This window comes from Enoplosus armatus, chromosome 6 (assembly GCF_043641665.1).
Source record: "Enoplosus armatus isolate fEnoArm2 chromosome 6, fEnoArm2.hap1, whole genome shotgun sequence".
NCBI classification, from domain to species: Eukaryota; Metazoa; Chordata; class Actinopteri; order Centrarchiformes; family Enoplosidae; genus Enoplosus; species Enoplosus armatus.
Window position 1 is genome coordinate 24,263,067 of NC_092185.1, and position 26,821 is coordinate 24,289,887.

General features: G+C 44.7%; 3 protein-coding genes and 2 non-coding genes across 5 annotated transcripts; 3 read left to right on the plus strand and 2 right to left on the minus strand.

Annotated features, from left to right (window-relative positions):
• On the plus strand, positions 1–15,915 carry anpeplb (alanyl (membrane) aminopeptidase-like b). Its single transcript, XM_070907083.1, has 20 exons — positions 1–611; positions 2,300–2,442; positions 2,604–2,737; positions 3,162–3,282; positions 4,196–4,350; positions 4,451–4,564; positions 4,735–4,878; positions 4,968–5,033; positions 6,602–6,667; positions 6,814–6,962; positions 8,125–8,204; positions 8,379–8,512; positions 9,805–9,860; positions 10,037–10,184; positions 10,630–10,718; positions 11,604–11,714; positions 12,573–12,740; positions 12,931–13,071; positions 14,716–14,779; positions 15,769–15,915. Exons 1-20 carry the CDS (start codon positions 1–3, stop codon positions 15,913–15,915), a joined length of 2,841 nt encoding a protein of 946 aa, XP_070763184.1.
• A 559-nt stretch (positions 15,916–16,474) lies between these two features.
• arpin (actin related protein 2/3 complex inhibitor) lies at positions 16,475–20,816 on the minus strand. The gene is made up of 6 exons (XM_070906739.1): positions 20,692–20,816; positions 20,123–20,198; positions 19,583–19,715; positions 18,344–18,550; positions 18,089–18,258; positions 16,475–17,352 (listed from the first exon to the last, which is right to left on the minus strand). The coding sequence occupies exons 1-6, from the start codon at positions 20,781–20,783 to the stop codon at positions 17,344–17,346; spliced, it is 687 nt and encodes a 228-aa protein (XP_070762840.1). The 5' UTR covers positions 20,784–20,816; the 3' UTR covers positions 16,475–17,343.
• Positions 18,702–18,772, plus strand: trnag-gcc (transfer RNA glycine (anticodon GCC)). The gene has a single exon. It is a non-coding gene; the product is annotated as a tRNA-Gly (tRNA).
• On the plus strand, positions 19,027–19,097 carry trnag-gcc (transfer RNA glycine (anticodon GCC)). The gene has a single exon. It is a non-coding gene; the product is annotated as a tRNA-Gly (tRNA).
• A 1,516-nt stretch (positions 20,817–22,332) lies between the features above and the next one.
• fam169b (family with sequence similarity 169 member B) lies at positions 22,333–26,550 on the minus strand. The gene is made up of 9 exons (XM_070907944.1): positions 26,492–26,550; positions 25,605–25,751; positions 25,390–25,492; positions 25,210–25,295; positions 24,825–24,987; positions 24,202–24,384; positions 23,719–23,844; positions 23,538–23,608; positions 22,333–22,814 (listed from the first exon to the last, which is right to left on the minus strand). The coding sequence occupies exons 2-9, from the start codon at positions 25,728–25,730 to the stop codon at positions 22,479–22,481; spliced, it is 1,194 nt and encodes a 397-aa protein (XP_070764045.1). The 5' UTR covers positions 25,731–25,751; positions 26,492–26,550; the 3' UTR covers positions 22,333–22,478.
• Positions 26,551–26,821: the final 271 nt, after the last annotated feature.

Consider the following 26,821-nt stretch of genomic DNA (forward strand, 5'->3'; position numbering starts at 1 on the left):
ATGCCGAAAGAGTCCTCCGTGTCCTCTAAGGCCATCGCCGCTGCCTTTGTGTTCCTAACCGTCTCGGTCATCGCCGGCATTGTCACCATGATCATTCTGTACAAGACTGAGATCTCCACATTGAACCCGACGCCCCGTCCGACCTTCCCGTCCACCACGACGGGGCCGCCGCCTGTCATGCGGCTGCCAAAGAACCTCATACCTCAGAGCTACAAGGTCTTCCTCCAGCCTCACCTCTACACCAGAATCATTGAGGAGGTAAACGTGACCAGTCCCAACCAGACGATGCTCTTCACGGGAAACTCCACCGTCAACTTTCACTGCGTCCAGAGGACTAGCTCCATCTACCTTAACAGCAGGGACCTGGCAGTCTCGAACCCCGTGGTGATGGACCAAAACACAAATGAAGTGTTGCCTGTTTCCGGACTGAAATACCACGAGGACGCAAGTGATTTCCTCGAGATCCAGTTGAATTATGCGCTGGAGGCAGGAGGCAACTACAGTTTGTTCCTGGCGTTCAAGGGAGAAATAACAGAACGTCTTGATGCGCTGTATGTGAGCACATATCTTGAAGGTAACCCAGCTTATGAAGGAGATCCCAATACAGAGAGGTAAGAAAAAAGTTTAAGGCTTTTAAGTTTCTGTGTGTAGAATTTGTGATCGTAGCGCCTTTCAAAGTTTAGTTTGCAGAAACATAAAACGGGAAACCACAAGAGGAGAATTCTCCAATCTTGTGACGGTTTTCACGGAAACTGAAAAACCGTATGGTTGATTGCATGTGTTGTGAATGATCAAATGACCAGCTTCAGTTTTCAGACTTAATTTGTTCGCCAATGATGATCAATCAACAAACCAAAACATTTTGTTTTTTTGCTTCATATTCAGCAGTGTCATCATTACTCACTGATGAAGTAATCGGGTTTCCTTACCAGTTACTCAACTGCATAAGTAATTGGTTACGCCACGTTACAGCCCGACCCCCGTCAAAGTGCCTTTAAACAACTCCAAAGCCTCCACAGCCACAAGTCACCTTACATATCCAACACATGTAGAAGTAGGAACAAAATCTACTTCTACCTCGTCTACTTACACATACCTATGACACCTCCACCTGGCGCACTACCAAATTCATGCCCTCCATCAGCATTCTCCTGAAGAGAGGGAACAAGAGACACAAAGAGTGATACAGCAGGCTGTTTTCTTTATCTGATTTTTTATTTTTCCTAAACCAAAGTGAAACCAATTGTTGGCTTCAGTTGTTCAGGAACATGTCAAATAAACACTGAAACGAAACTTGGACCAGACCATAACCTTTGCCTTGATATTTACAATACAACATAAAGTCAAAAATGAACCCCTGTGCTCAGTCCAATCATTTACACGGAAAAGTGACTAAGAGATGACACTACTTTTTGTATGTAAGGAGTCTAGCCGAAGACATTTTTGCCATTTGGGGGAAAAAACGAACTTGGCCAACTCACAAGTTTGGTCTTTGAGACGCTAAAACGGAAAATAAACTGGATGAAACCAAAACTAATCGACATGCAAACAGATCTGGATTGGAGTCAGTAAAAGCCAGAATAAAAAAAACAATGCACATCAGATGTCTGTGGTTTAAAAAAAAACAGAGTGGGCTGTTGTTTATGAGCTGGTTGTTCATATATTTGCTTGTGGCCTATTCTAGATTAAAAAGGAGCAAAAGTCGAATTCTATTCAAAGTGTGAACTGCATTGGTTCCGTGGTTTAGGCTATTGTCTTGTCTAATTACTGTAATGGATCCATTTGTCATGGCAGGCCCCATGGGGCAAAAAGAACCCAAACACAGTATGAAATCACTCTCCTCCTAGTGTGGGTCGACACACACACACACACACACACACACACACAGTTTGCCACATTATTTATACTCTGTTCTGTCCCCGGAAAACCTTCAGGAAACAGGATATCCTTCTAGTCACCTGTTTTTATGCCTTAATTTACCATGTTCAAATTCGTGGACCAAAGGACTGGTACTGGTCACTAAGACGTAGTGGTCCTGGACTGGCACTCGTATGTGTTTGCTATTGCCTGTCCCAAATACGCAGCCTACCATCTGGCCACTGTTTCCGCCAGTGTCGCGAAAGACGCAAAGGCACATTGGTTATTCATTGAAGTCGAGGCTTTTAAACGTATGAATTCAAAGCAATTCATCACGGGTCCTTTATGAAATCCAAACCACTCCCTCATAGTTTTCATCCAGCGTTCCTTCCGCATATTCCTGACAACGGAGGGCTGACTTTCTTGAACTTGGTATTCATAGATTCCTTGCCGCCACCAATATGGAACCAACCGATGCCAGGAGAGTGTTCCCTTGTTTCGACGAGCCAGAAATGAAGGCTGTGTTTGATGTGACCATAATCCACAGGCGAGACACGACAGCTCTCGGAAATGAGGAAAAGTCAGGTGAAAAAACAAGTGTAGCTCATGTCTCTTTGATCTCTCTTTTTTTTTTTTTTTTTAAATGGATGTTTATTGGGCTTCTTGCCACCTAGCAATAAAAGATCCACAGTAATAACAGAATAAAAGATATCCTTCCTTATACTGCTTTGTTTCCTCTCTCTCAGGCTCCAGCATTATAGACGACGACTGGCAATACACTAGTTTTCATCCGACACCGAAGATGTCAACGTACTTGTTTGCCTTCACGGTTTCGGAGTTCACGTCAGTCCCCTCCCCACATGGGCGTGTGGAAATTAGCGTATGTGTACTGTCAACTCCAGATGAAATTTAATGTCGCTGTTTTTGGTCCGGTGTTGAGCTTGGCTCGCGTGGCTATAATGTGTCGCCAGTGAGCGTTTGAATTTTCTTTTTAAACGCTGACTGGCAAAAATGACTCCAAAACCAATGGTTCTTGTGTGGTTTCAATGCCAAACGAAAATGGCGTTGGGCACCACGAACCAGAACCGTGTCCGATAACTAAATAATGTTCCTGTTTCCTGACTTTTGAGCTGTTTGACCTTCCATACGTCACTGCCGCTGTTTCTCGGTTCAGGCTGAAGAAGTGTTGCTCTTCAGTGCAAAGCAAAAATATGTGCATATCTTCACTTCGATACAGTCTTGTTTCAATCTATCCTTGAATCAACATGTACGCGTCAATGTCTTGTCCTGTTTTGCTCATACAGACGTTTGCGCGCCCTGACGCCATTGCAGCAAGACACGCTGAGTATGCAGCCAACATCACCGGAAAGATTCTCGAGTTCTACGAGAGCTACTTTGGAATTAATTACCAGCAGAAAACACTAGGTGAGACTTTGCCTCGATATAATTGGATGGACGTGTAGATGGAAGCGTAAAAAGTCACTGTCACTGTCAAAAACGTGACATTTGTGATATTGGAAGGCCAGCGGGCTAGCCAACTAGCTAGCTTACCGTAGCTAGCTTGATAGCTATGCCCTGGTAAGGTAGGGCTCCTTCCTGTATTTTTATGCTCAATATTCTTTCTATATTCTTTTTAAATTTGACTGCTTATAGGCCCACAAAAAAATGAAATTCTTTTTTCTAAAGAATTTGTACTTGTTTTCGTCTCTGCCAAGAGAGCCAACGTCCTCGTGGGACCTCCGGGCTAGCCTCTGACCCACTTCCGTTAGCTTCTTTGACTTAATTGCATCTCTTGAGGTTTTTTTTTCTTTAATCAATCTTTTTTGAGCTTACTATCCATATTCTAAGATGAATCAGTAATATGGCAGTTTTTTCCATTATAATGTGAAGTTCTTGTGATTTTAACACATTTTAACATATTGGATTCAAAAAACTTCAACTCCCATGAACTTTTACCAAGATGGCAGCACGCGTATCATACTTCATCATGTTTAGCCCGCAAAGATTTTGGCCTTCGTGTTCCTTTTAAAGCCCCCCCCCACAATCTTAACTCGTAGCTCCAATTTTGTTGTGTTGCATTGCAGGATAGAGCGTCTGTTGAGCCCACAGTAAAAACCTAAGTACTTCATTTTGTCTTTTTTAGGTGGAAGGCTCAGGGTTTTATAATGCAGTATTTTAGTATTTTCTAGTTGGTAACTAGCAGTATCGGCCTTAATTATGTCAGCTTCTGCCAGTGAGATTAGTAAAAACCTCCTGGATACTGCTGGATAGTATATCATGCTACTGGCTAAGCAAAACCTCATTTGATCATTTGTCCATACCTATGCGATTCCTCCAGATCAAATTGCGCTGCCAGACTTAAATCCTGCAGCAATGGAAAACTGGGGACTGATCACGTACCAGGAGGGAGACCTGCTCTACGAGGAAGGTGTGTCCTCGTTGTTGCACAAGGAAGTGATCGTCACTCTCATTGCACATGAACTGGCACACCAGGTTAGAGGACAAAAAAAACCAAACCAAACAACTATGTATCCTATATCAAGGCGTTGACATGACACCGTTGCCTCAACTATCCACACTCTTTTGTTGACAGTGGTTTGGAAATCTGGTGACAATGAAATGGTGGAACGAAATCTGGCTGAATGAGGGCTTTGCCACCTACATGTCATACTTTGCAGTGGACGACGTTGAGCCTACATTTAAAATAGTAAGTTCAGTCCAAGCAGTCGTGGCGGCTGAGGAATTATGGCACTTCATTCGCTTCCACAGACGGGACCTACTTGTTCTTTTCCCGTTGCAAAGCTTTTCGATTTTGTGCCAATCGTGGCCATTGAAAAACACATGAGTCACGCAGCGTGTGTGTCTTCTTTTCCTCAGAAAGACACACTTGTCTTGAGCGACCTCCACACAGCGTTTGAGGAGGACGCCCTGGCCTCGTCCCATCCCCTCAGTCCTCCGCCGGAGGATGTCCAGGAGACCTTTGAGATCGTCGAGATGTTTGATGCCATAACCTACGCTAAGGTAGCGAGTCAGTCTTTCTTTGCTTCTGTTTTACTTGCAGGTCACCCATAAATTTTAACATACACTTGTACTTGGTGTTCCCTCTGTAGGGGGGCTTTGTGCTGAGGATGCTGGCAGACGTCGTGGAGGAAAGGGTGTTCAACAAAGGGATCAAAGTAAGCAATAACTTTTAACCTCATTCAGATGGGCTGACGTTCAGCGCTGTAATCCTCCCGCAAGGCCCTGCAGACTGTCCCTGAGACTCGAGACTAAAGGTGAATTCTGACACCCTAATTAACCTCCAAACACTAGTCTGGACTCAAGACTAAGGGCCCTCTCTCTTGCTGGGACAGACCAAGTGCAGTGTCCTTGCAAAGTGGGGGTTTTTTTTCTGAGAAGATACATCCTTTTAATAATATCACAACACGACATGACTTACAACACAGGTGGGGAAGCAAACTACCGCGCCAAAGTTTTCAAATTTGATGCCTCAATCGGGGGTATGAAAAATGCTGTTACAAATGCCAGACGCATTGTCTGATACAGGGTACTTGGTTAAATTAAAAATACCAAAATACCAAAACACTTTGCTCCTATGCTATTACTATAGTATAATATTTAAGACGAACTCACCCTACGTTATTAGTTTCCAAGTATATTTGTTTTTCTTAAGAAGACTTAAGTACATTTCTGTTTTTAATCGCATTTATTGTGAAATATTATATATTGTTATTGTAGTTATTATATATATATTGAAATATTAATATTTTACACCTTGTCTACAAAAAAGATATATGCGGTGCATCAGCAGGGTTGTGCAATTTCAGTCTAACAGTTAGCACCTAATTTACTGTAAGTCATGTTAGAAACAGCCCTGAAACAGGCGTAAACAAACGCTTTAAAGTAAGTAATTTAGGACAAACATGCCTAACGCAGTAATACAAGGAGCAACATGGCTGATTGTCAATTATCTTGAATAAAAATGATCAGTCTTTACCTGACAAAAGTTAGCTTGGGCTGTAGTGTGTGGCTGTAGGGGTGATGTTGAATTGTATTGCATTACTCTGCGAGGTGTTTCTCGCGTTCTGTCCGCCCCATTATATATCAATGAGGCGTACCTCAACACACACACACACACACACATTTAACATCCAAACCAGTCAAACAATCCAAAAACATCGATAAACACAATTTCCATCATATATCCAAATCTGATTTGTTGACAATAACAACACCATCACTGCGGCTCTGAAGTCTCACATTCCAACATCTGGTTTGTGTCTGTTGCAATGGGGAACTTCGATGAGTAACCGGTTCAAAATCCACAATTTCTGTCCACTTGTGGTTCTCACCGCCTCGAGCAAAATCAATAAGGGTGTCGTATTTTCCCTGTGGGGCGGAGCAGACGGATTACCAAAGGGAAATACTGTTGCGGGCCAGAGGTGATCAGAATCTCTGAGGGAGCGGGCAGGTGCAGGGTTGAGAAGCAGGCCCCCGCAGACCTACAACACCTGTTCCCTCACTGCTGTTCAAGCGCGGCTCGCCACAAAAAAATGACAGGAGGCCTGTTTTCAGCCAAGCATTTATTTCGACATTACATCCTCTGCGGGTCTGCTGCTGGCAGCTGTGTTTGCATAGTTTCGTCCGGCTCTCAACATCACTTTTTTGGATGGAAAATGTCCTCCTGAAAATGATTATTGTGAGCCCTAAACTCTCTCTCACTCTCTCTGTTGTTGTGTTTTAGATGTACCTGTCCGAGTTTAGGTATAAAAACACTGACCAGAATGACCTCTGGGAATATATAGAAAAGGTAAAGTGAATTTTCTGTTGCCGGCTTGAAGCGTGCCTTGTTTGAATAATAATTGTGACAACACTAATGTCATTGTCTGAATCGTCATTGATCAGGTCGTGGTGCCGAAATATCGTAAATGAACTGACTTGTGGCTGTGTTTGCAGGCCGTAAAGGAGGACGGTGGTCACACCAAGGTTGCCACTGTGATGGAACCCTGGACCAAACAAATTGGCTATCCTGTCGTCACCATAAACACTACCAATGGAGAGGTCTACCAGAAGCACTTCCTGTTCAATGACTCTACCGAATCCAGGTATGTGCTAAATGGACATTGCCTCGGTGTACACAGTTTGCAGTTTGGTTAAACAGCGTTTGATATAGCACATCATGACATATCAGAGGGATAATTCATACATGGTTTTTGGATTACAAACAACAATATACAGTTTTCTGGTAGTACACCTGAATGTAGGAGGGTTAAATGTGGCGTCCCACAGGAGTTACTACCGGGTCCTACACTTTTAAATGTTAAAGCTGCACCGATCAATATAAAATCACTATATGTAACGTGAAAGGTGCAGAGCTTCTCGGTGTCTTTCAGCTCATTATTTTGGTTTCCCAGCTCGCAAACTTGTACGGTTCATTCTCACCGCTCTCATCAACGCAGCAGGTGGCTGTTTTCAGTGAAGAGGCTCTGATGAACCCACCGTGCACTACCTGTCCAGCACGAAACAGCGGGCAGACAGAGTTAGCGACTAGCTTGCGAATGCAGTTGAGAATTTAGAGTTGCTCCCAATGTGATGAAAGTGTAAAGAGGCAACTAATATGTTTGCCATAACTAAAAAAAGTGGGAACGCGACCGGTTCGGGCTGGGATTAGAGAAGATCCTCCACTTCAGGATCATAAATCTGTCTGTCTCTGGTGACACTTTGCAACGTCTCACTCCCTCTGAGAACAGTCCTCACCAAATAATTAAAGGGTGCGTTTCTAGTGCCTGTTTCGGTTGGCAAAATGCAGTAAATGATTGCATCACTGCCACCTTGGTGAGTAAGTATTGCTCTGCCAGGTCTGCATGAAATCACTGCAGCTGATGACAGTAGATTACACCTTTGGCCATGTGGAGTGTTTTGAAGCAATGTTTTGTAACTATGCACCACATAACGCTGCCATGGTGAGTTGCACAGTAATTGAACCTGACAAGTCGCTTCGGCCATATCCGGACCATAACAGCTCTGGACTCTGGCACGGTGGCAGTGCAGATATCTGCTTCTTTTTTTTTTTTATAAAGGAGATTAGATTTCCTGCTCCGTTTACAGATCACCTTTTACTAAAAGGGCTTCTTTTTGGATTGTTATTTGGACTCTTCATCCTTCACCGCATAGACGCTGAATAATCATTTCCTGGATCATGAGCACCCAGGCCACCTCATAACGTGTACTTATTATACCCTTGTCTATTTCTTTCTGTCTGTTTAGTCTTTGGTGGTACGTCCCGATCAGAGTCATGTCAAATACATCTGGATCTTCTTTTTTCTGGTTGGAAACCAGCGCCACAGGTAACAAGAATACACAACACAGGGCCATGTCATTTCTGGAACAGATGACCAGATAAGACAAGATTGCCCTTTCTCCATGCTAGCTTTTCATTTTCCTCGACTTTCCTGAGCCATTGATTTGCGTTTAGTAGTCGGCAAAGTGTAACCTTTGACCAATATCTGCTCTCTGAACAGTGACGAAAGACGAATTAATTTCTAAGAGTGGAGAGTGGATCCTGGCAAACGTCAACTGCACTGGATACTACAGAGTCAATTACAACCCAGAGAACTGGCAACGCCTCCTGACTCAACTGGAGACAAACCCACATGTGAGTCCTCCAAGCCAAATAATGAGTTAACAAATCACAGAAGTGAGCCGAAAAAACAACCTCCAGTTATTGTTCATTTGACTGAATAAGGGAAGAGATTTTACAAGCTGGTTTTTTTTGGGTTTTTTTTACTGCAAAGTCAAATTACGAACAGTTTGCCCCCTGAAGAGTTAGCTCTGAAGTTCTGGCAGATTAAGTGAAATCTTGGCTCGTTTATCCAAAGCTGTAATGTCAAATAAAAATCGTCTGTTCTTCCCTGGTTCACTTCCCTGGCTGTTAATTTAGCCTTGTGTTATTAGTTATTAGTAAGAACTAGACAGCATAGAGTGCAGCCACGTGGAGCCAAAGAGATAGAGAACCGCTATTGATCATTCTGCTCTGTGTACTCTGCATCACGGGGGAGAAAAATATTATTTAAACGTTACACCGTCTTGTGCTGTCACCAAAACTCAGAATGGCAGCTGAAGGAAACCAAACTTCTTAGAACTGGACTTGACTAAAGAAAAAAGGGGGGGGGGAAATAAATGCTTTGAAAAGGTTTAAAAGTTATCTGTAATTCGTTTTGCCCTGAATTTCTTGGACTTTGAACTCTTTCTAAGTGCTGATTACCATGAATAACTAAGTGCTGTCATAGACAGCCACTACACACAGACAAAAAAACAAAACCGTCAATAGAACTACAGCGTCTTAGAGGCCTGGCCCATTCAAAAAAATATTCCCAAGAACAAGATGAACAAACACAAAAATCCCACCAAACCTGCTATGGTCTGGCACTTGGTGTCATTACTAGAGTTATTACAGTTCATCCTTTAGGGAAGATGGGTGTCTGTACCAAACTCCACAGGAAAAACCCTCCAGCAGTTTGAGTTTGAGTCGAAACAAGTCATCGAGATTCATCGTCCGTCAATTGCATGCTGAGATATTTCACTGGGTAAGTGAAGACTTTGACTCACTGGTGGTGCGAGATGGAAAAGCCAGGGGATCAATAAAGTCATTATGAGTCATCCTCTGGGGAACACGAATGTCTGTACAAAGGTTTACGGCAATCCACCGAATACTCTGGACTAAAGTGGCGGGCCAACCGACTGACAGTCACTGGCATCCGTTGGGCCTTAGTGCTAGAAATTGCTAATACAGAGATAAATCATAAACTCATACTGTTGGGTTTATATCTGATTTTGACAACATATAAATTCAATGTGCTCTCATACTGATTTCGTTGCTGGTAGAATGACTGAGTGTAGATGTCTCCTGAGTTGCTGATTGTCCCTCATCCTGCTCTTGTTTTTTAGCGGATCCCACCGATGAACAGAGGGCAGCTTGTCGATGATGCATTTAACTTGGCGAGGTAATAACTTGGATTCAGTCGACCCAGACCGCTACAAATCCATTTTCCGTAGCTCGAGTGTCTTGTGATTCCGTAATCGTAATGTGTCATACCTGGGAAAAAAAAAAACATGACTGAAATAAGGCCGTGTTTATCCTGCCAAATCCAATCTCTGTTTTTTTTTTTTTCCCCCTCAGGGCCAAACTTGTCAACGTGACTCTGGCTCTGAATTCGACCCGCTTCCTACGGAATGAGAGAGGGTACCTTCCCTGGGAATCAGCAGTCAGGAACCTTGAGTACTTTGTCCTCATGTTTGACCGCTCCGAGGTGTATGGACCCATGCAGGCATGTGTCCTTAAAACGTCCTTTTTAACTTGAGACATTGTAGAGTGAGTAGGGGTTTCTGGCACAACTTCACCTACTTCCAAGGTGCATGGAGAAGGAAGAAAGTCCGAAGAGGTCAAAACTCCGGCGACACTTGTAGTACACAGAGCAATTTTACTGTTAGACCGACGCGTTTCGGCTTGTGGCCTTAATCAGGGTGGTCATGACAGCCGAAACGCGTCGGTCTAACTTGTGATATTCAAAGTGAAAAATGTATCTCGCTTTATCACATTACTAACTAAACCGACCTGTAGTGGGTGGAGAAGATGGATTTCACAGACTGAATATGATTTCCTGCTGGTGCTAATGTTCCTCCCTCATCCCAACGTTAACAGATGCACAGTAAAAATGTAATATTGCTGCGTGTGTTCCTGAAACTCCGCCGTAAAGCTGTTTCTTCCCGCAGGTGTACCTCCGGGAACAGGTTAAGGGCCTGTACAACTTCTTCAGGAACGCCACAGACAATTCAGAGGTTCCAAAGGACCACTCCTTACAGTAAGGAAGTATGACTTACTGATACCGATCCCTCGGGGGTAATATAGTTTTATTGTTTAGACAGAATGGTTCCTCAGTTAATCCTCAACAGATTTACACACGATTGCGCTTTACAGTTTCACAAACTCCGGTCCAACAGTGCCAATGCAGAGCAGATGTGCGAGTTTGCATGGTTGGCTTGCGTCTCATCGGCTGTAGGCGTGCTAGTGATGTGCACATGTGCAGCGTGGACTCCTGTTGTTGTTGTTGTCGTTGTTGTTGTGTGCTCATATGGAGCCACTTCTCAAGAAGTCAAGGGTCGTTTCAGGCGAAAAATACTAATAAAGACTTTGGAATGGACTGATCACGCGTCACAAAATGATTTACAAAATGAAAAAGCTCTCAAGCTAACAAGATGTAGACTAATTCACCTTTGATAACACTTTCAAATACTTTGCCACCATAAATTAAATTTTTTTTTTTTAATGAAGCTGCACTGATCACCCAACCGTGCAGCTCCCCTCAGCTCCCCTCGGAGCCGGTATGCCTGTCGCAGCTCATTGCTTTGGTTTTTGCGGCCCACCTAAAATGCCAACATTGTTCCCTGTCTGCTGGATGTGTAGCCCGGCAACAGCTTGCCAACACGTTATGAGTCCTGTCTTCGGCTTTGCCCCCACGAGGCAAAAAACAAACGGACAAAAAAAACAAACAGTTAACGCAGCTTTAAGCAACCCACGGTCAACTTGTCTCCCAAATTCTTTTTCTTATTATTATTCTTTGGAAACAGCAGTTGGGCAAAATAATCTGAACTCAAGGTGCACTTACTAGCTTTTGTCTTCATTATATTTAACACCATTTAATACCTGTAAACTTATCATGTAACGCGAAACTGTGCTTAATTCCAAGGCACAACCAGATCAACGCCATACAGGTGGCATGTTCCAATGGACTCCCAGAATGCTTGGCGATGGCTACAAAGATGTTTGCCGACTGGATGAACAACACCAACACCAACCAGTGCGGACACTTTATCCACTTTTGGATAAGTATATATATAATTTGGAATTTGAACATTTACCTGCCCCCCCCCCCCCTGGTCTCACTGTAATAGCTTTCATTATATTCTGTAGCTTTGCTCTCCAGGAATGATTTAGTAAAGGTAGGTGCCATTTAATCTCTTTGCTGTGTGGTTTTGTGTGAGACTGGTGTTACCACCCTGCGCCTTTAAAGCTGCACCTGGCAGGATTTCTCTGCTAACCTGCACTCTAATTCTAAATCACAAACGGGGGCCACCATGATTCTGTTCTTACTAGCTGAGAAGGTGTTTGCCGACACCAAACTCCAGTGCTTTTACAGTTACTTTTTAGTCAGTGTTTTGCAACCGTTCAGGTGCAACTTTAAAGCAGGGCGAGAGGCACTGACTCTTCATTAAGCACGCGTACTGTATGTGCTCATCAACTTCAGCACACATGCATGTACATACACGCATGGAAGTGTGCTCATGCATTCACACCTGCCCCTGATTTGTGGACGTGGATGCGTAAATGTAGATGCACTGTACGTACCGGAGCGAGGAATCCACGCCCGGATCAAGGGTCTAAGGATAGAGGGTGTGTTTTTGTGTTTCTGTGGAGAAATTCGGTCCTTAAAGTGTCAACATTCACAACAGTATGAAGCCTTTTAACGTCTTAGATTGTAGTGGTGGGAGAAAATACATGAAAGTAGACCAGGTGGCGAAAAATGTTCAGTATGTCTGCAAATGTGCAGGAAAATGTCAACAGTCCAGAACAACCAAGAAAACTTGCAAATGAGACAGTCCTGGTGTAGGGAGAATAACTCTGTGTGTGTGTGTGTGTGTGTGTGTGTGTGATTCAGCATCCCCCCCAATCTGCGGTCTGTAATCTACTGCCAAGCTGTGGCTGCTGGCGGGAAGACGGAGTGGGAGTTTGCCTGGAACAAGTTTCAGAGCTCCAGCGACACCTCAGAGAGAGACCAGCTCCGTGAGGCCCTGTCTTGCACCAAGAAAGTCTGGCTGCTCAACAGGTGAGGCCACCACGCAGGTCTGGGACAGACCCAGGAGCAGACACCGGGTCCTGTTCTGTATATGTGTCGTGCACACTATTATGTTGGTGTTATTTTTACTGCGTGCGCAATAACTCTTCTCAGAGGCACACCTGTGATAAGGCGAATCCCAAACACGCAGTTTTTATTAAGTGCCCTCCTTATCTTGCAGATACCTGGAGTACACTTTGAACCCTGAGAAGATACGTCTCATGGATGTTGCTTCCACCATCAACTACATAGCCAAGAACGTGGCGGGGCAGGCGCTGGCCTGGAACTTTATCAGAGCGCACTGGGAATACGTCAGTTTGGGGTAGGTCGCAGTTCGGACTCCGACTGTCTTCTGCCTCTCTTATTGGTTTTTACAGAATGCATCTCGTTTTCTGAGTCACGAACAAGTATTTGAGATCACGCAGTTGGCTTTGACCAATATAGACTTGAAAAGGAAGTCATGATACCAGTATTTTTTGGTTTGAGGCTGATGATAGGCGGTATTTTTATTCAAACAGATTTAGTATTTAGATTTAGTATTCATGGTTTACCCCAGAACATATGTTTGTCAGGGTGGAGAAGACAACCTAACACAGCAGGACAGACTGTGAGAACTCTGAGCTAAAAGCTAAAAGTCGCACACGCGTCACAAGTCCAGTGTTCACTCTCCTTCCCAGCTCCGTTTCTAGCTGGTCGCTGACTTTGTCTGTCTGCTGTTTGGTGCTGGGCAGGTAGTGTACAGTGGGTACAGTTTGTGGTCTGCAAATTCCAAACAATGAGCTGAAAAAAGGCTAAAAGGCTCCGCAGGGACGAGGGGAACTTCAGAGTCGTGAGTCGGGTCAGTCATTTGACCCATTGTTCATACATAAAAATATTGATTTCGGCAGCTTTCAACAAACAGTTTGGGAAATGCGCGTTTGAAGTCAGCGAGAGGGTGAGATGAGGATAGATCTTAAAGCTGCACCAGCTATATTTTTTTGTATGTACAGTAGAACGGTGTCTCTCTTGGTGATGAGCCCACAGGGAATTCTTGTATGACAGGCAGTTCCCCTGAGCCTTTTAGCCTCTTTAAGCTAGCTCTATTTTGTTTTTGTTGTTTGGTCAGTAACTCCATTTCCAGCCACAGCAGGAAACAGCTCTAAAAGAAAACACTGTACACTTCATTTTGCCAGGAGACCAAAACAGAGCTAAAAGGAGAGTGACTGTGTTGGATTTGTATTTCTCCAGCGGCCGGAAGCACGACTCACAATGTCTACAGATGTGTAAATGAGCAATAGTTTGCCTTGTGTTTTCAGCTTGTGCCACAGCTTCCCGGCGTGGGCAAAAATCAAGTCTAGTCCAATCCGGGACAGCTTAGCTAGGCTCGGCTCAGGGTTTCTGTGCCGTGGCGTTTGAGCTTAGCTGCACTACACGATGAATAACCCACAACAGTAATCGTTGCAAATACACTGACAGACCTGGCATCACAGAGCAGTGCGGTTCTAAAAAAAGGGCAAAAAAATACACACAGGGTTTGGCTCGCTCGCGTCGCTCTCTGTCCCGTGACCTCGCTTTGAGGCCGCGAGCTGCCAATTGAAATCACGGAGAGCCTGTTTACGGAGGCCTCTCGACGCCCAAAGAGTCACTTGAGTAAACAAGAGCTGCCATAAAAGAAGGGAGTATGATAAACAGTGGCTCATAGAAATCTCAAGTACAAAGGTCTCCTCTGGTTTAATTAGTGCTTATCATTAGCCCCGCTTCATAAAGTCCTCCGCTGTTAACAGGGAGCTGCACTGATGGGAATCACTGGTTAAATATACATAACAGACGGGGTTTCGCTTCCTGAGCGCACGGTCACACATACGCAGCCAGTCCAGCCTTCAGCATGAATCCTAAATTCTAAAAAATCAGAATATAAGGATTCAAGTGTTTGTTGAAAACTGTTTCTCGTGTTCTGTCCAACCTGCCCGTCTCTCCCTGCCACCAGGGACGGAGCGATGCTGATCATGGGCGTGACCAGCCGGTTCTCCACGCAGTTTGAACTGGAGGAGGTAATTCATTCATTTTTGTTTTGTTGATAATGCCAGCGTGCAATGACGTCAAGAAGAGACTCCTGTCTTTTTCCCGTCACGCACCGACAATTGATTTATGTCACACGAGGAACTGGACGCGCCCTGATGTCTTATCGGAGGCCTCTCTGTCATCGGGAGCTCTGTGGGTGACTTACGTGTCGGTTTCACCTCTGAGCCGAATTTTTCTCGCTATGCCATTTCTTATTTATTAGTTTGAAGGACAAGGCTGGTTACATTCCATATTTGTCTTACTGTACTGTGTGTGTATCCAAAGCCAGATATTCCTTATTCGTCTGTGTCATAGGGCTCCGTTGTTAGCAAACGTTACTCAAACAGGTGTAAATAGGGCATTTTTGGCCCACTATACATATATATATGTATATATATATATATATACATATATATATGGACTGAAAATTGCGTTTGAAAGCTGTCGGATCGCAATATGTTTGAATTAGGTTGACAAGCTTTGACCATTGCTGTAATTATACGCAAATAAACGCCACCGTATAGATGAATGCAAAATAATTAGTCAATGTTTTCGAGACCCCCTCAAAAGTTTTCATTTGGAGGGCTATGGGGTGGTTTGTGCGTGTCAGCTATGCCCCTCAGGCTTTCCATTCTCACATGGTACACACATATATATATATATATATCTCTCACATAATACAAACAAACAGTCCGCATTCTCGCCGTTTGACGATCCGTGTAGAGGACGCCGTAGAAGGTCTTGTTGGGGGTTTTTTGTAACCCATGGCCCCACAAAATAATGTAGCCTTGCAATTTTAGTTGCTACTCCAACGACAAGAAAAACATAAAATAATGCCCAGCCTTGTGCTTTGATATGCTACTTTTGCTTACCTGCACAGATCGGGCCTCCATTTTCTTTTCTTTGGTGAATGTAATGCACTTAGCAATGGACCTAACATCACTATATGATCTTTGTGTGTGTGTGTGTGTGTTTGCAGCTGGAACGTTTTGCGACAGACTACGACCTGGGTCCTGCTACCAGGGCGGTGTACCAGGCCATAGAGCAAACCCAAGTCAACATCGAGTGGGTCGGCGAGAACAAAGACATCATTCTGGAGTGGTTTGAACGGGAGACAGCTTCATAGAGTGGAGAAACGCCATCTTCAAACGCAAGATCCGAAAGACCCCCCCCCCCCCCCCCCCCCAAGTGATTTACCAAACGGATCCGCGGCTGCACCACATAAGACTGACACCTATGAGAGAAAGGTGCCACCTATAACACCAAAAGCGAAGTTTCCCTATATACCCGTGCAATATTTATACAGTGTATTCAATGCAAACAGTCAAAGCAACACGATTTCTTTGCTCCGCTGTTGGTGATTTTTGCCTTCTAATCAAGTTATATAAAGTCTTTGCGTGGATTGAAATGGATTGCAACGTTCAGCGGTCGTAGTCATCTTCTAAGGATCTTCTAGGAGAAGGAAAACGGCACACGTTGATTGGCAGCAGCTCAAATTCACCAGCGCTTCCTCGATGCTGCCAATTCCCCGGACCAGCTTCTCAACATTTTGCACGAGTCAGAGCCGTCAGGACAGAACCTGCCTCTGTTTGTTATGGTGGAACAGGTGTGTGTGTGTGTGTGTGTGTGTGTATGTGTATGTATGTGTGTATATTATATACGTTGTAATCAAGGAAACCAAATGATTCTTGTAAGTTGCTGAAAAGTTTAATAATAAAACATCGACATATTAATCCAGCACGTCATTTCTGAATAACTGATTATAACACGATAACCACGATAATGAGAACAGGTTATGCTGTGGGTTCTCTTCTCTCTTTGGAGCGGAAGTGAAAGCTGTATACACGTCGTATATGTCTGTAGTATCATTGTCGAGCACAGTAACTATAATATACACCCATTAAGCACTGGCATTTAAAATAAGAGGCCGTGTTTCATTGTTGTGGAACAACCGCTAAGTCCCTACTCATGTTGAGGAGCTCCATTTCAATGTAAGAAAATATAGTTACGAGGCACGGGGGCGACAAAAAATAGATCCATGTAAGAGCCCATCGAATTAAGAGACACACAGCTCTTTGTGTCCAAAACGTGCAGGAAACACACTTTAAAATACAGCGTGCCTCTCTAGACAGGACTTAAATACGGCATGGAAATACGGGGGACTGTAATTAATACCAGGTTATGCAGAAATATCGCACACATGCACTCATGGATCACACTTGGACACAAACAGACGAGAGCAGAGGAATAAGCCAAGAAAGACTGAGAGGGCCAGGGCTCAAGTTCCAGTCGTTTAAACGCAGCGATCCAACCCAAAGTACACAGTACAGATACGCTCTGCGGAGCTGGAAGAGTCTAGTCCCGCGCTGTCGAACGTGACGCAAGATTTCCAGCCCCAAGGCCACATATGTAAGAGGTTCAGTTACCCCAGCGAGTCCAGTCCAAAGAGAGAGAGAGAGAGAGACACAGAGAGACAGAGAGAGAGAGCCAAGATGAAGCAGTTCAACCTGGAGGCTGGAACAGGGCCCAGAGCCCGGTGGGAGAGACGGTCTCCTCAATCGTCCTGAGGGAGAAACAAAGAGAGAGACATGAGCCTTCTCTGGTTTCTGTCCTGTTTGTCTGTATATATATATATATATATATATATGTTCTGAGGAGCAGCCGCAGAGGGGATTCTGCTGGTCAAAGCGTGGCTTCTAGCTCGTCCTCCACGTCCATGCAAGTGTCACATGTACGTAAGAGGCTCCCTTCCTCAGAGCTTGTGTCACTGTCAACATTCAGAGCGACCCATGTCCTACGTTTGACCTCGCCTCGCTGGTGTTTTGCACACATGAAGCGAAGGAGCGCTCTCCGCGTACTTTTGGCAGGAAGGGATCCGGACACCCCGCTGCTCCAGCTCATCTTGACCCGACCGTGCAAAGCCCCCGGTGCAGCTCTTATGGTGTTTGTACTCATTGTGCCAAAGAGACGAGGAGGAGGCTGGATGCCAAACGTGGATAGAGTGTTTTGTGGGAAATGTGCAGAGAGTAGAAGCTCTAAATTCAAAAACTAACTAACTAAGAGGGCCACTGTTATCTATAGATACACTATGGTGTTTAGAAATAATATATATATATATATATATATATATATATATATATATATAATTATAAACATACTCTGCAATAACTTAGAGGCACTTCTTTTTATCATAGTTTCCTGTAAATGCCTCATCTGTCTGGCGCTCAAACCCACCATACGAGTTAAAACACAAATCAAACACGCTTATACGGGTGGGATTTGGTAGGCGTCCTCCTCACCCACTCATCGTCCTCTGCCCCTTGTCCGTCGCCCCCGGGCCGGCTCTGAGCGCTGGCTCCTGCGTCGGCCTTGCTGGCCATGATCTTGTCCGTCCACGACGCTCCGGCCTGTTCATCTCCGGCAAAGTTGCACTTGGTCACCGTGCCACCGTCCACTTTGGCTAAGGAGGCTGGAGGCAGGAAAGGAAACAGAAAGAAAGTGAGGACGTAAGAAAACACAAATGCAGAAATCTCAGACTCATAATACAGACTCACATATGAAAGGACTGTTCCCTCTGGTCTTCAGCCGAACGTCCTGTCCTGTTTCCAACTCTGTTCGGTCCATCTCGGACTCTGGGAACCAGAAGGCCCAGGTCCCGCTGGGTCGGTGCTTGTCGGTTATCTTCACCAGCTCGGCTTTGTTCACCGCCTTCGACAGCTGCTCCTCGGACAGGCGGTCTGACTGCCCTTTAGCTTCCACCTCTGTGTGGACAAAACAAAAGATGCATTCAAAGTTCATGACAATCCATAGTGGCGCTAGAGGAAAAGTCAGTCAGTCAGTCAACAAGAATAAAGAGTAAACAATTTCTTGTCAGGGAGTCACCCAAGCAAGTCCGACTTCAAAGCCAACCAAGCATTGGTGGTTCAGTGGTAGAATTCTCGCCTGCCACGCGGGAGGCCCGGGTTCGATTCCCGGCCAATGCATGAACCTTTTCAGGTGACTAGGTCATGTACCAGTAGAAACTACGCAGGAACAATTCTGTTAAACTATAATCCTCATAGGTTCATGAATTAAACCCCATAAAGAAACACAAAACCTGTAGAAACTTGGAATTGAGATGGACTCTGTTAATCCTTCAATTGCCACTTTGCCAGATTTTTGTGCCATCTGTCCAGGTGTTTCAACTGGCAAATTTGGAGCTATTCGAGAACCCAGCTTATCAAAAAATCTTCACCAAGCATTGGTGGTTCAGTGGTAGAATTCTCGCCTGCCACGCGGGAGGCCCGGGTTCGATTCCCGGCCAATGCAGAGATGTTTTGACCAGTACCAGTACCAGTCGAAGCTATGCATAAATAAGGCTTCGACTCAGTTGAAGCTGTGGATCTTCATTGTAAGGCGGTCCAATCAAAACACATTGCTTCACCATGCTAACTTCATGAGTGTGCATGCAGCCTGTTACAGTCGCTCCAGTCTGTTTTCTTATTTTTTCTTACTTTATTCCTTTATCATGACTTGGTATCGTTTAATTTCCCCCCCGGGATCAATAGAGTATTTCTGATTCTGATTCAGATGGTTGCAGTTTCAACCTTTCCAAAATAAGACATTGTTTTAACCTCACCTCAGCCTGACAGCAAATCTTGTGACTGTTCGCTCACCCATACTGACATTGCACAGTTGGCGGACAGATTGTAGATACAACTGCATGGGAGACAAAACCCTTCAAATAGAATTAAGTTGTGGGAGGAGAGGAAATATGCAAACATGAACCCAATTGTTTGCTGCCATCTACTCACGGTAGGAGGACATGAGGAAGCCAGTGTTGACCTTTTTGGTGTCACTGAAGTTTGGCTCAATCTCCTTCCCGCTGGCGTCAAACTTCCTTTGATGGATGCGGCTGGGTTTGATGTACAGCACATAGAAACGGACCTGCCGACGACAGAAGAAGAAAGGCAACAAAAACGAAGTGAGGTTTGTGTTTCGCCTATCTGCGTCCATGTTTAGTCTGCCCAAACTTGCGAAAAATGATAAGGATTCGGGCAATCCCCTGAACTTCTTTCGGACGCCACAAAGGAGGAGGCTTTTTTCTTATGAAAGCATAAACGGAGCCAAAGCTTCCAGAGATTCTGTCTATGGCAGACGGTGAAAGACACGTTAATACCTTTCAATAAACGACGAAAACGAGAAAAGATTTGGGAAAACTCTTATTTTGAAAAATACATTGATTACATTAATTCATTAATTGACTGATGTGGTCTCCCTTTAGAGAGAGGAGAAAGTGCCACACCCGGCTTCCAGAGCCAGGTAAAACCCAGGCTGTATTTTGCGTACTGTACCTTTTGATTGTTGACATCATTGATCGCATGTCTGGAAACATCCAGCAGCTTTCCTTCCAGAAGAATCCCGTGGCCCCTGCGGAAGAAAAATGTCAAATTGTAAAATGGTTCCACTTCCACTTGTAACTGTGCATTCTTTTGCCTACAGGAGAGCAATGTGCAACGACTTCAAATGTTCTGTTCTGCCTTGTAGACACCTACAAGGCAGAACAGAACATTGAGACCCACAAACCAAAACTCCTTGAAACAAACGACAGATATGGCAAACTGAACAACACCAAGCCCATTTCTTTATTTCCACATTTGAATACATTCACAACTTTGAAGGTATGACAGTTCAGTGGTTGCTTCGCCTACTGTCAGCACAATTGAGCCGAAACACCAACACACGGTTTGCATTTTTACTGACATGTGTAAACTTGCTCTCACATGATCTAAATCTCGGGAAAATCAACGATTTTTTCAGTGGAGTTTGGTGGCGTCCCCCACACAAGGAAAAACACAATGTAACCACCCTGCGCTACTGGAACTGGAACTCAGTCTACGAACAACAGTATGTACGCCCCTACCCTTCATAAGCAGAGGGAGACCACACGCGGTCAAATTTCTCGTTGTGCACTGGTTTGTTCTGTAAAGACGTGTTGTGGTAAATTCGGCTCATCTTCCACAAACTGTGCCGTGACTTCTCCGCGAATCTGTTTCCCCCCCCCCCTGCTCCCTTACTTCCTGTTCCCACACGTAGCCGCGTGAGAGAGGCGCGCTCGGTTTTCAGGCAGCACGTGCCGGCGGGTGACAGCCGTGCAAGTAGCTGGAGGTGGGATGCGGTGGTTCACGCGGTGAGAAACGAGGTGCGGGGACGAGGCTAGTGAACGCAAAAAAAAAACGCGGTCAAAGTCAGAACTACGCGGGAGCCCGTTTCAGCCAGGAAAAAGGAAAGGTAACATGCTATGAATGGCAAAGAGAGGAGGACGAAGTTGTCCCGTTTTAAAGTCAAAATTATGACGCAGTTTAAATGAGCTTATAGGCACTACAGTACGTCATCAAACTACACGGACCAATAAGCTAACAGTGTGAGGGCGAGTCCGGTCAAGCACACATTATAAAGTCATATATATGTATATTCGATATTTTCACATTATTACAACATACAGTGTTTATCGTAATAATGTGAAAATATCTTGTAATAACGTGAGAATATCTTATTCTAACGTGAAAACTCACGTTTTCACGTGATAACAGTGTGAAAGCACTCCGTTACAAGTAAAAAAAAATCCTGTACTTGAAATTGTACTTAAGTAAAAGTATTAACAGCTTAAAGTATCAAAAGTAAAAATAGTAGTACTACAGTTGGGTCGTTTGATTCACTGGTTCCCAACGTGGGGGTCAGGCCCCCTCCAAGGAGTCGCAAGATAAATCTGAGGGGTCATCAGATGATTAATGGGGTAGGAAAGAAGAAAAAACAAAAGCACATTTGCTTTTGTGTGAACTATTGTATAATTTGAACAGTTGTGAAATGAAACCACCTGACAGATGTTTCTTTACCAAGTCAGAGACATCTGAGAAGGGACGCTGCTTTTTCGCAGCCAAAAGAGGATGGGAACATCTGTATTAATCTCTAACAATGCATTTTATAAGCTTATTTTAAGCTTAGCTTAGCTTATCTCTATAAAATCTTTCAGATAACTGTAGTGAAGTAAAAGGTACAACACTTCTCTCTGAAATGCAGTGGATTAGCATAGAAGTATAAATGACGCATTATAAAGTCACATAAAATGAAAATATATAAGTAAAAGTACCTCTAAATTGTACTTAAGTACTTGAGTAAATGTTCTGAGTTAACTTCCACCACTGATGGGACCTCCGCTCAGGCTGAAGGTGGGCAGAGCTATGCAGGGAATTATGTGAGGTCACTAAGAACGATAAAGGTGCCATTTGTCCCGCCCAAACGAAGGCAACAGCAGAGTGATGGAGATGTCTATGAAGCATAGTTTGCACAGCCCCAATCAGTCCTGAGAAGAGGTCTCATTGGCCATGAAAATCAGCCAAGTGGGTCGCTCCGGGTGAGCAGGGCCTTTTAATCAAAAGGAAACAATGACTTCCATTTGGAGGGCAAGACAGCGACACAAACAAAACTGTTAATACTGTATTAAAACAGTTTATTGCATGCTTTGTGATAGTACTTATATTGTACTGTACTATCAATGTATTCATATATCATGTCTAAAAAGGTCTGTAAACTTCATTCCATACACAGTATAAAGGTCACCTAAGTTTAGGTGGATGTAGCATCCACTTAATCTGCACGGACAGTTCCCTCTGAGGGCCGGTGTTGCGCACAATGCCTGCATCTGTCTCCTCATGTCCGCCGGACCCGTTTGGCACGTCTTTGTGCTCCCCCTGCCTCTGGCTCCCCTCCGCGGGGCTTGGGTTTCAGAGCTCGCTTTGCGTTTGCGGACTGTGCGATCGGCCTGGTGGGAGCTCCCAAGTCCAGGTCACCGGCGTGGGCCGCGGGGCCACATCCTGTTCCAGAGATTTCGCTGCCTGGGGAGCCGCCGCCTCCTCCTCCTCCTCCTCCTCCTCGGCCTGGATCACAAGGTTTCATTTGTTGTTCGGACGAGCCTATTGCCAGTGGAATGTTCACATTACAGGTGCTCGCTGAGGTCAGGTCCGGTCGACAATTGTAAGTCTGCATCTAAACAAAAACAGAAGAACACGTTCAGAGGCCAATCTCCATTCACAGTCTAGTAAGGAACTTGTGCTCCCAATTTTCTTGTCTACATCAAATAATGACCTCCTACATTTCCCAGAATGTCTCTGAAGGGTGCCAAGACAACTAAAAATCATCCGCACAAGGTGGACAAATTCATGGAAACAACCCAATAAAAGAAAAAAGGCCCAACAGTGAGCTCCATTTTGGTTGATGCTGATAACGTTTCGTTGTTTCGAGAGACACACACACACACACACACACACACACACACACAGGGCTACAAGCAATGACCAAATTATTCATTAAGCCATTACAATAACTGTATAGTTAGGGGCCCCCGACTGAACTATCAAGTAATATAAAGATACAAAACAACATTTTGCAAATCATTTCATCACAAGGGAAAAAAGCATTAACATGTAATACGTATGTATAACCTAGTACATACCATGCGTAAACATAGAGTGGATTAACCATTAGGGTGCGGTCTACATCCTGTTTTACCATGAATTTCTGCCCGTTTGACACTTTGAACGTCAATGCAAATGGTGGATCTTGCTTTTTGTTATGTTAATTTCTATGTCACAAAGTCAGTCCGGAAATGCCAATTTAGTGTGTTTTAGTAGCTGTTTTAAATATAAAAGATGAAATGTTTTAGAGGATTCTTCAGCTCAATTTTCTTCTTTGAAAAATTGAGATCCTCACCTCCCGAGAGGAGTCATCTCCGTCTCTCCTCTGTGGTTCTCCCGACGTTGGACTGCTCCCCCCATTAATACCTAGAAAGACCACGGGAGGTCACTTAAATGTAGATTTTGCGGTGTGATATCTGAAAAACGCGAGATTCTTTCAAAACATCCGGACGCATGAAAGCCAACGTGATCCGTACTGAGGGGGTAGCGGCCGAGCTGGATGTTGAGCCAGATGTTTCGCCGCTGGGTCCAGCCCCCCGGAGCCTCCACCTCATACAGGCGCTCCCGATGCTCCTGGTGCCGCTGCAGGAACCTCCGGCACACTGAACACACAGGGGACGCAAACACACAGCCTGTTACAGAGCTAGTTGATATAAAAGGAGGAGCTCGAGCAATCATCTGAGCTGCCTCTTCAAAATCAACAACTTTAGGTGTTTGATCTGCCGAGTGCTCGCAGGTATGGACATTTCCAACTGATTTCGTTGGTTATTCCCATATGGCATGAATGCAGCCAGTGCAATACTGACAACCAATGACAGGAAATGTGCACTCTTCTACCAAAATCATGGCAAATCATCTGACAGAATTCCCCTCTAGATTAGAAAAGATGAGGACAAGGAAGGAAGGAAATTAGAATGTAAATGAACGGGCTTTGTGGGGGGTGGGGGACCGTTGCTGACCTGCCACCATGCTGGGGGATAGTGGGGAGCTGACTCCCAGAAACTCCTCTGTGGAGAACGAGGAGCACAAATCCTCCAGCATCCGGAGGCCGAAGCCCCTCCTCCTCCAGCTCCTCCTCACCAGCACTGTGTCCAGGACAGGGAGCTGGTAGCAGCGAGTGCTCCAGCTGTCACACAGGCTGCCTGAAATGCGAGCAGCAGAACAGCTACCGTTTTTTTTTGGCCAAACCAGTCGATATTTGAGAGTTTAAAAAGTGCGACAATTAAATATCTGCCGATTTATATATATTTTTTCTTTCCTCCTTTAAAGTTAAAGTTTACATTCCGTAATTACCCCTCTTACATAGTAGTTTTCATTGTTAGTGGCGGGGTCCGCCATTGCGGTGGTGGATTCAAGTTGCCTTCACACTCACAAGAAAACGAGGCCAGCGTATTTGTATCTTATTAATAACAGCCTCGCTTTTTGCGTAGTCAGTTGATTCACTCTTAATTAATTAGTGAAGCTTCAAGCTAATCACTTTAATTTCACAACACACAGCATTAACCACCACATCGTACTGACCCGCCCGTGCATAAATTTCAAACCAGACTTTCAGCATAACCGCTCTCCTCCTCCACCCTACCTTTGCGTTTGACGGTGTAGAAGCCGACCGCGTGGCTGTCTCTCCATAGCAGTTTGCAGCTCTCTGTGCGGGGGTGCGGGGAGAACAACGCCTCCTCCTGTGGGGGCCGCTCCACCACCCGGCTGAGCAGGAACACGATCGCCCTCTCCGTGATGGTCTGCACCTGGGGAAAACACGCCGACTTTTAGGACGCTCGCCAGCACTGATGAAAACAAACGCCTATGGTAAAAATAAATACAGTTCATATACAAAATGTCAGACAGATGTTCGACAGATGGTTGTATTTCTTTCCACGCTGTTCAGACCTGCGTGAGAACCCGTGATGTGTTTATCACTGCGTTGCAGTGGCGCGGACATACAAGCAGGTGCACAAAAGCACAGTTACCAACATCAAGCCACTTCTGGATTTGCTGGATGTTCGCAAGACGTCATCCACGCACCACCACTTCTCATGCAGGTATAACGCCACCACTGGAAGGCAGAGCGCAAAGCATCAGTCTTCTTCTTCTCGTGCTTGCATGTGTGTGTGTGTGTCTGGTAAGAGGCAGTGTGTTCAGTTCCAAACCTTGCGTTGGATCATCGGGAGGGTGAAGTGTCAGTAGTGTACAGTCAGGTTGGTCACCCTCAAACAGCTGCAGCCGCCTCACATTGTTTGCCGTTATCACTACCTGCGCAGACGGGAAGACCACTTCATGCACCCCCTGACCTGAAGCCACCGTGTGTACCAAATAATTCATTCAAATCATCATCATCATGGAGACATTTCAAGTGCTATGGTACCTTTGACGTCTGTGATGATTGAAACCACTCATTGTTCAGAGGCCTTGACTCCAAAGAAGAGAGGTACTGTTCGGATGCTGATGTGAGGTCAGTGTCGTCCACAGCTGGGAGGTCTACAGGGTACATGGCCTCTCAAAGGGAATACAGCTGTTTAAAGGGGTAGTTACACATTTACAGCAAGCATGTCCCTTGACCTGATAATAAACAACCATCCCCAACTTGACTGTAATTTGTCCACTTTTCTCGCACAGAGCAATCGTCATTCCACCAGACTTCGTTCAAAATTCTGGCAATTTAACGCCGCCTTTCTTGTGCAAACACAGAAGTACCAAGCACGAGATGACCCACGATCTTTGGCAAGCTGTTAGTTCCTGATGGTAAGATCGGTATACAAGTTTCGGTAATTAACGCAGGTGAACCTGACAGCTAAACATTAACTGTCCGGTCCCACAGTTCACTAGGTCCATTTACCGTGTATGTCGGTGGCTGACTGGGCGCGGATGGTAGTGTTTCAATTAAGGATTATTTTAAATTAAGGAAATTAAAAAAACAACCCCACTTGAGTGTATTATAAAGCTATATTTAAATTTAAAAAGTTACTATAGATGAGTGATATCATATGACGCCCTTGAGCGAGTTCACGAGCAAGCCGGCATTAAGTTGACATGTTTTCACGCTCAGCATGACTGACATGGGTGGTGCTACAGCTGTGTGCACTTTGACCTGCTAACTTAGCAATGCTAACAAAAACAACACGTAAGGACAACACTCATAAAGCCTCGCCGAGCGATTACACAGCAAATGCTGCAGGTTTTATTTGGCCAGGCGTCACAACGAATGAACTCACTTTACGACTGGACAAATTATGGCGCAGTAGAGTCACTTACGTCGACAGGAGAAGCTTCCAGCTCCACCTGTAACTTCCCTCAAGTTCACTTTGAACAGACCACCTTTTTTCCCCTTTGACCAGCAGCGCCACCCTCTGATAGGAGAGAGGCATTGCGTCACTTCGTCCTTCTGCTTCAAGCTCGCGAGCATTAGCTAGGACAAGACCGGAAACATATGAGGTGGACTTCAAAATAAATGCTGAAGTGAACATTGGAATATACAGACATCCTAACCTTGTGATTTGACAAAAATAATGTCCAATTATTTTCTTGAAAAAAATTCCAAACCCACTTTAACTGCATTTGTGGTGATAGTGCAATATAATGACA

Coding starts and splice junctions, on each gene's coding strand:
- anpeplb (XM_070907083.1), top strand. CDS start 1: ATGCCGAAAGAGTCCTCCGTGTCCTCTAAGGCCATCGCCGCTGCCTTT. Junction 2,443..2,603: donor CGGAAATGAGGAAAAGTCAG/GTGAAAAAACAA, acceptor CCTCTCTCTCAG/GCTCCAGCATTATAGACGAC. Junction 11,715..12,572: donor AACAACACCAACACCAACCA/GTGCGGACACTT, acceptor TGTGTGATTCAG/CATCCCCCCCAATCTGCGGT.
- arpin (XM_070906739.1), bottom strand. CDS start 20,783: ATGAGCCGAATTTACCACAACACGTCTTTACAGAACAAACCAGTGCAC. Junction 20,199..20,691: donor TCTCCCTCTGCTTATGAAGG/GTAGGGGCGTAC, acceptor TTTCTTCCGCAG/GGGCCACGGGATTCTTCTGG. Junction 18,259..18,343: donor AGGGAACAGTCCTTTCATAT/GTGAGTCTGTAT, acceptor TCCTGCCTCCAG/CCTCCTTAGCCAAAGTGGAC.
- fam169b (XM_070907944.1), bottom strand. CDS start 25,730: ATGTACCCTGTAGACCTCCCAGCTGTGGACGACACTGACCTCACATCA. Junction 25,493..25,604: donor AATCATCACAGACGTCAAAG/GTACCATAGCAC, acceptor CCGTCTGCGCAG/GTAGTGATAACGGCAAACAA. Junction 23,609..23,718: donor GCTCGGCCGCTACCCCCTCA/GTACGGATCACG, acceptor TGGTCTTTCTAG/GTATTAATGGGGGGAGCAGT.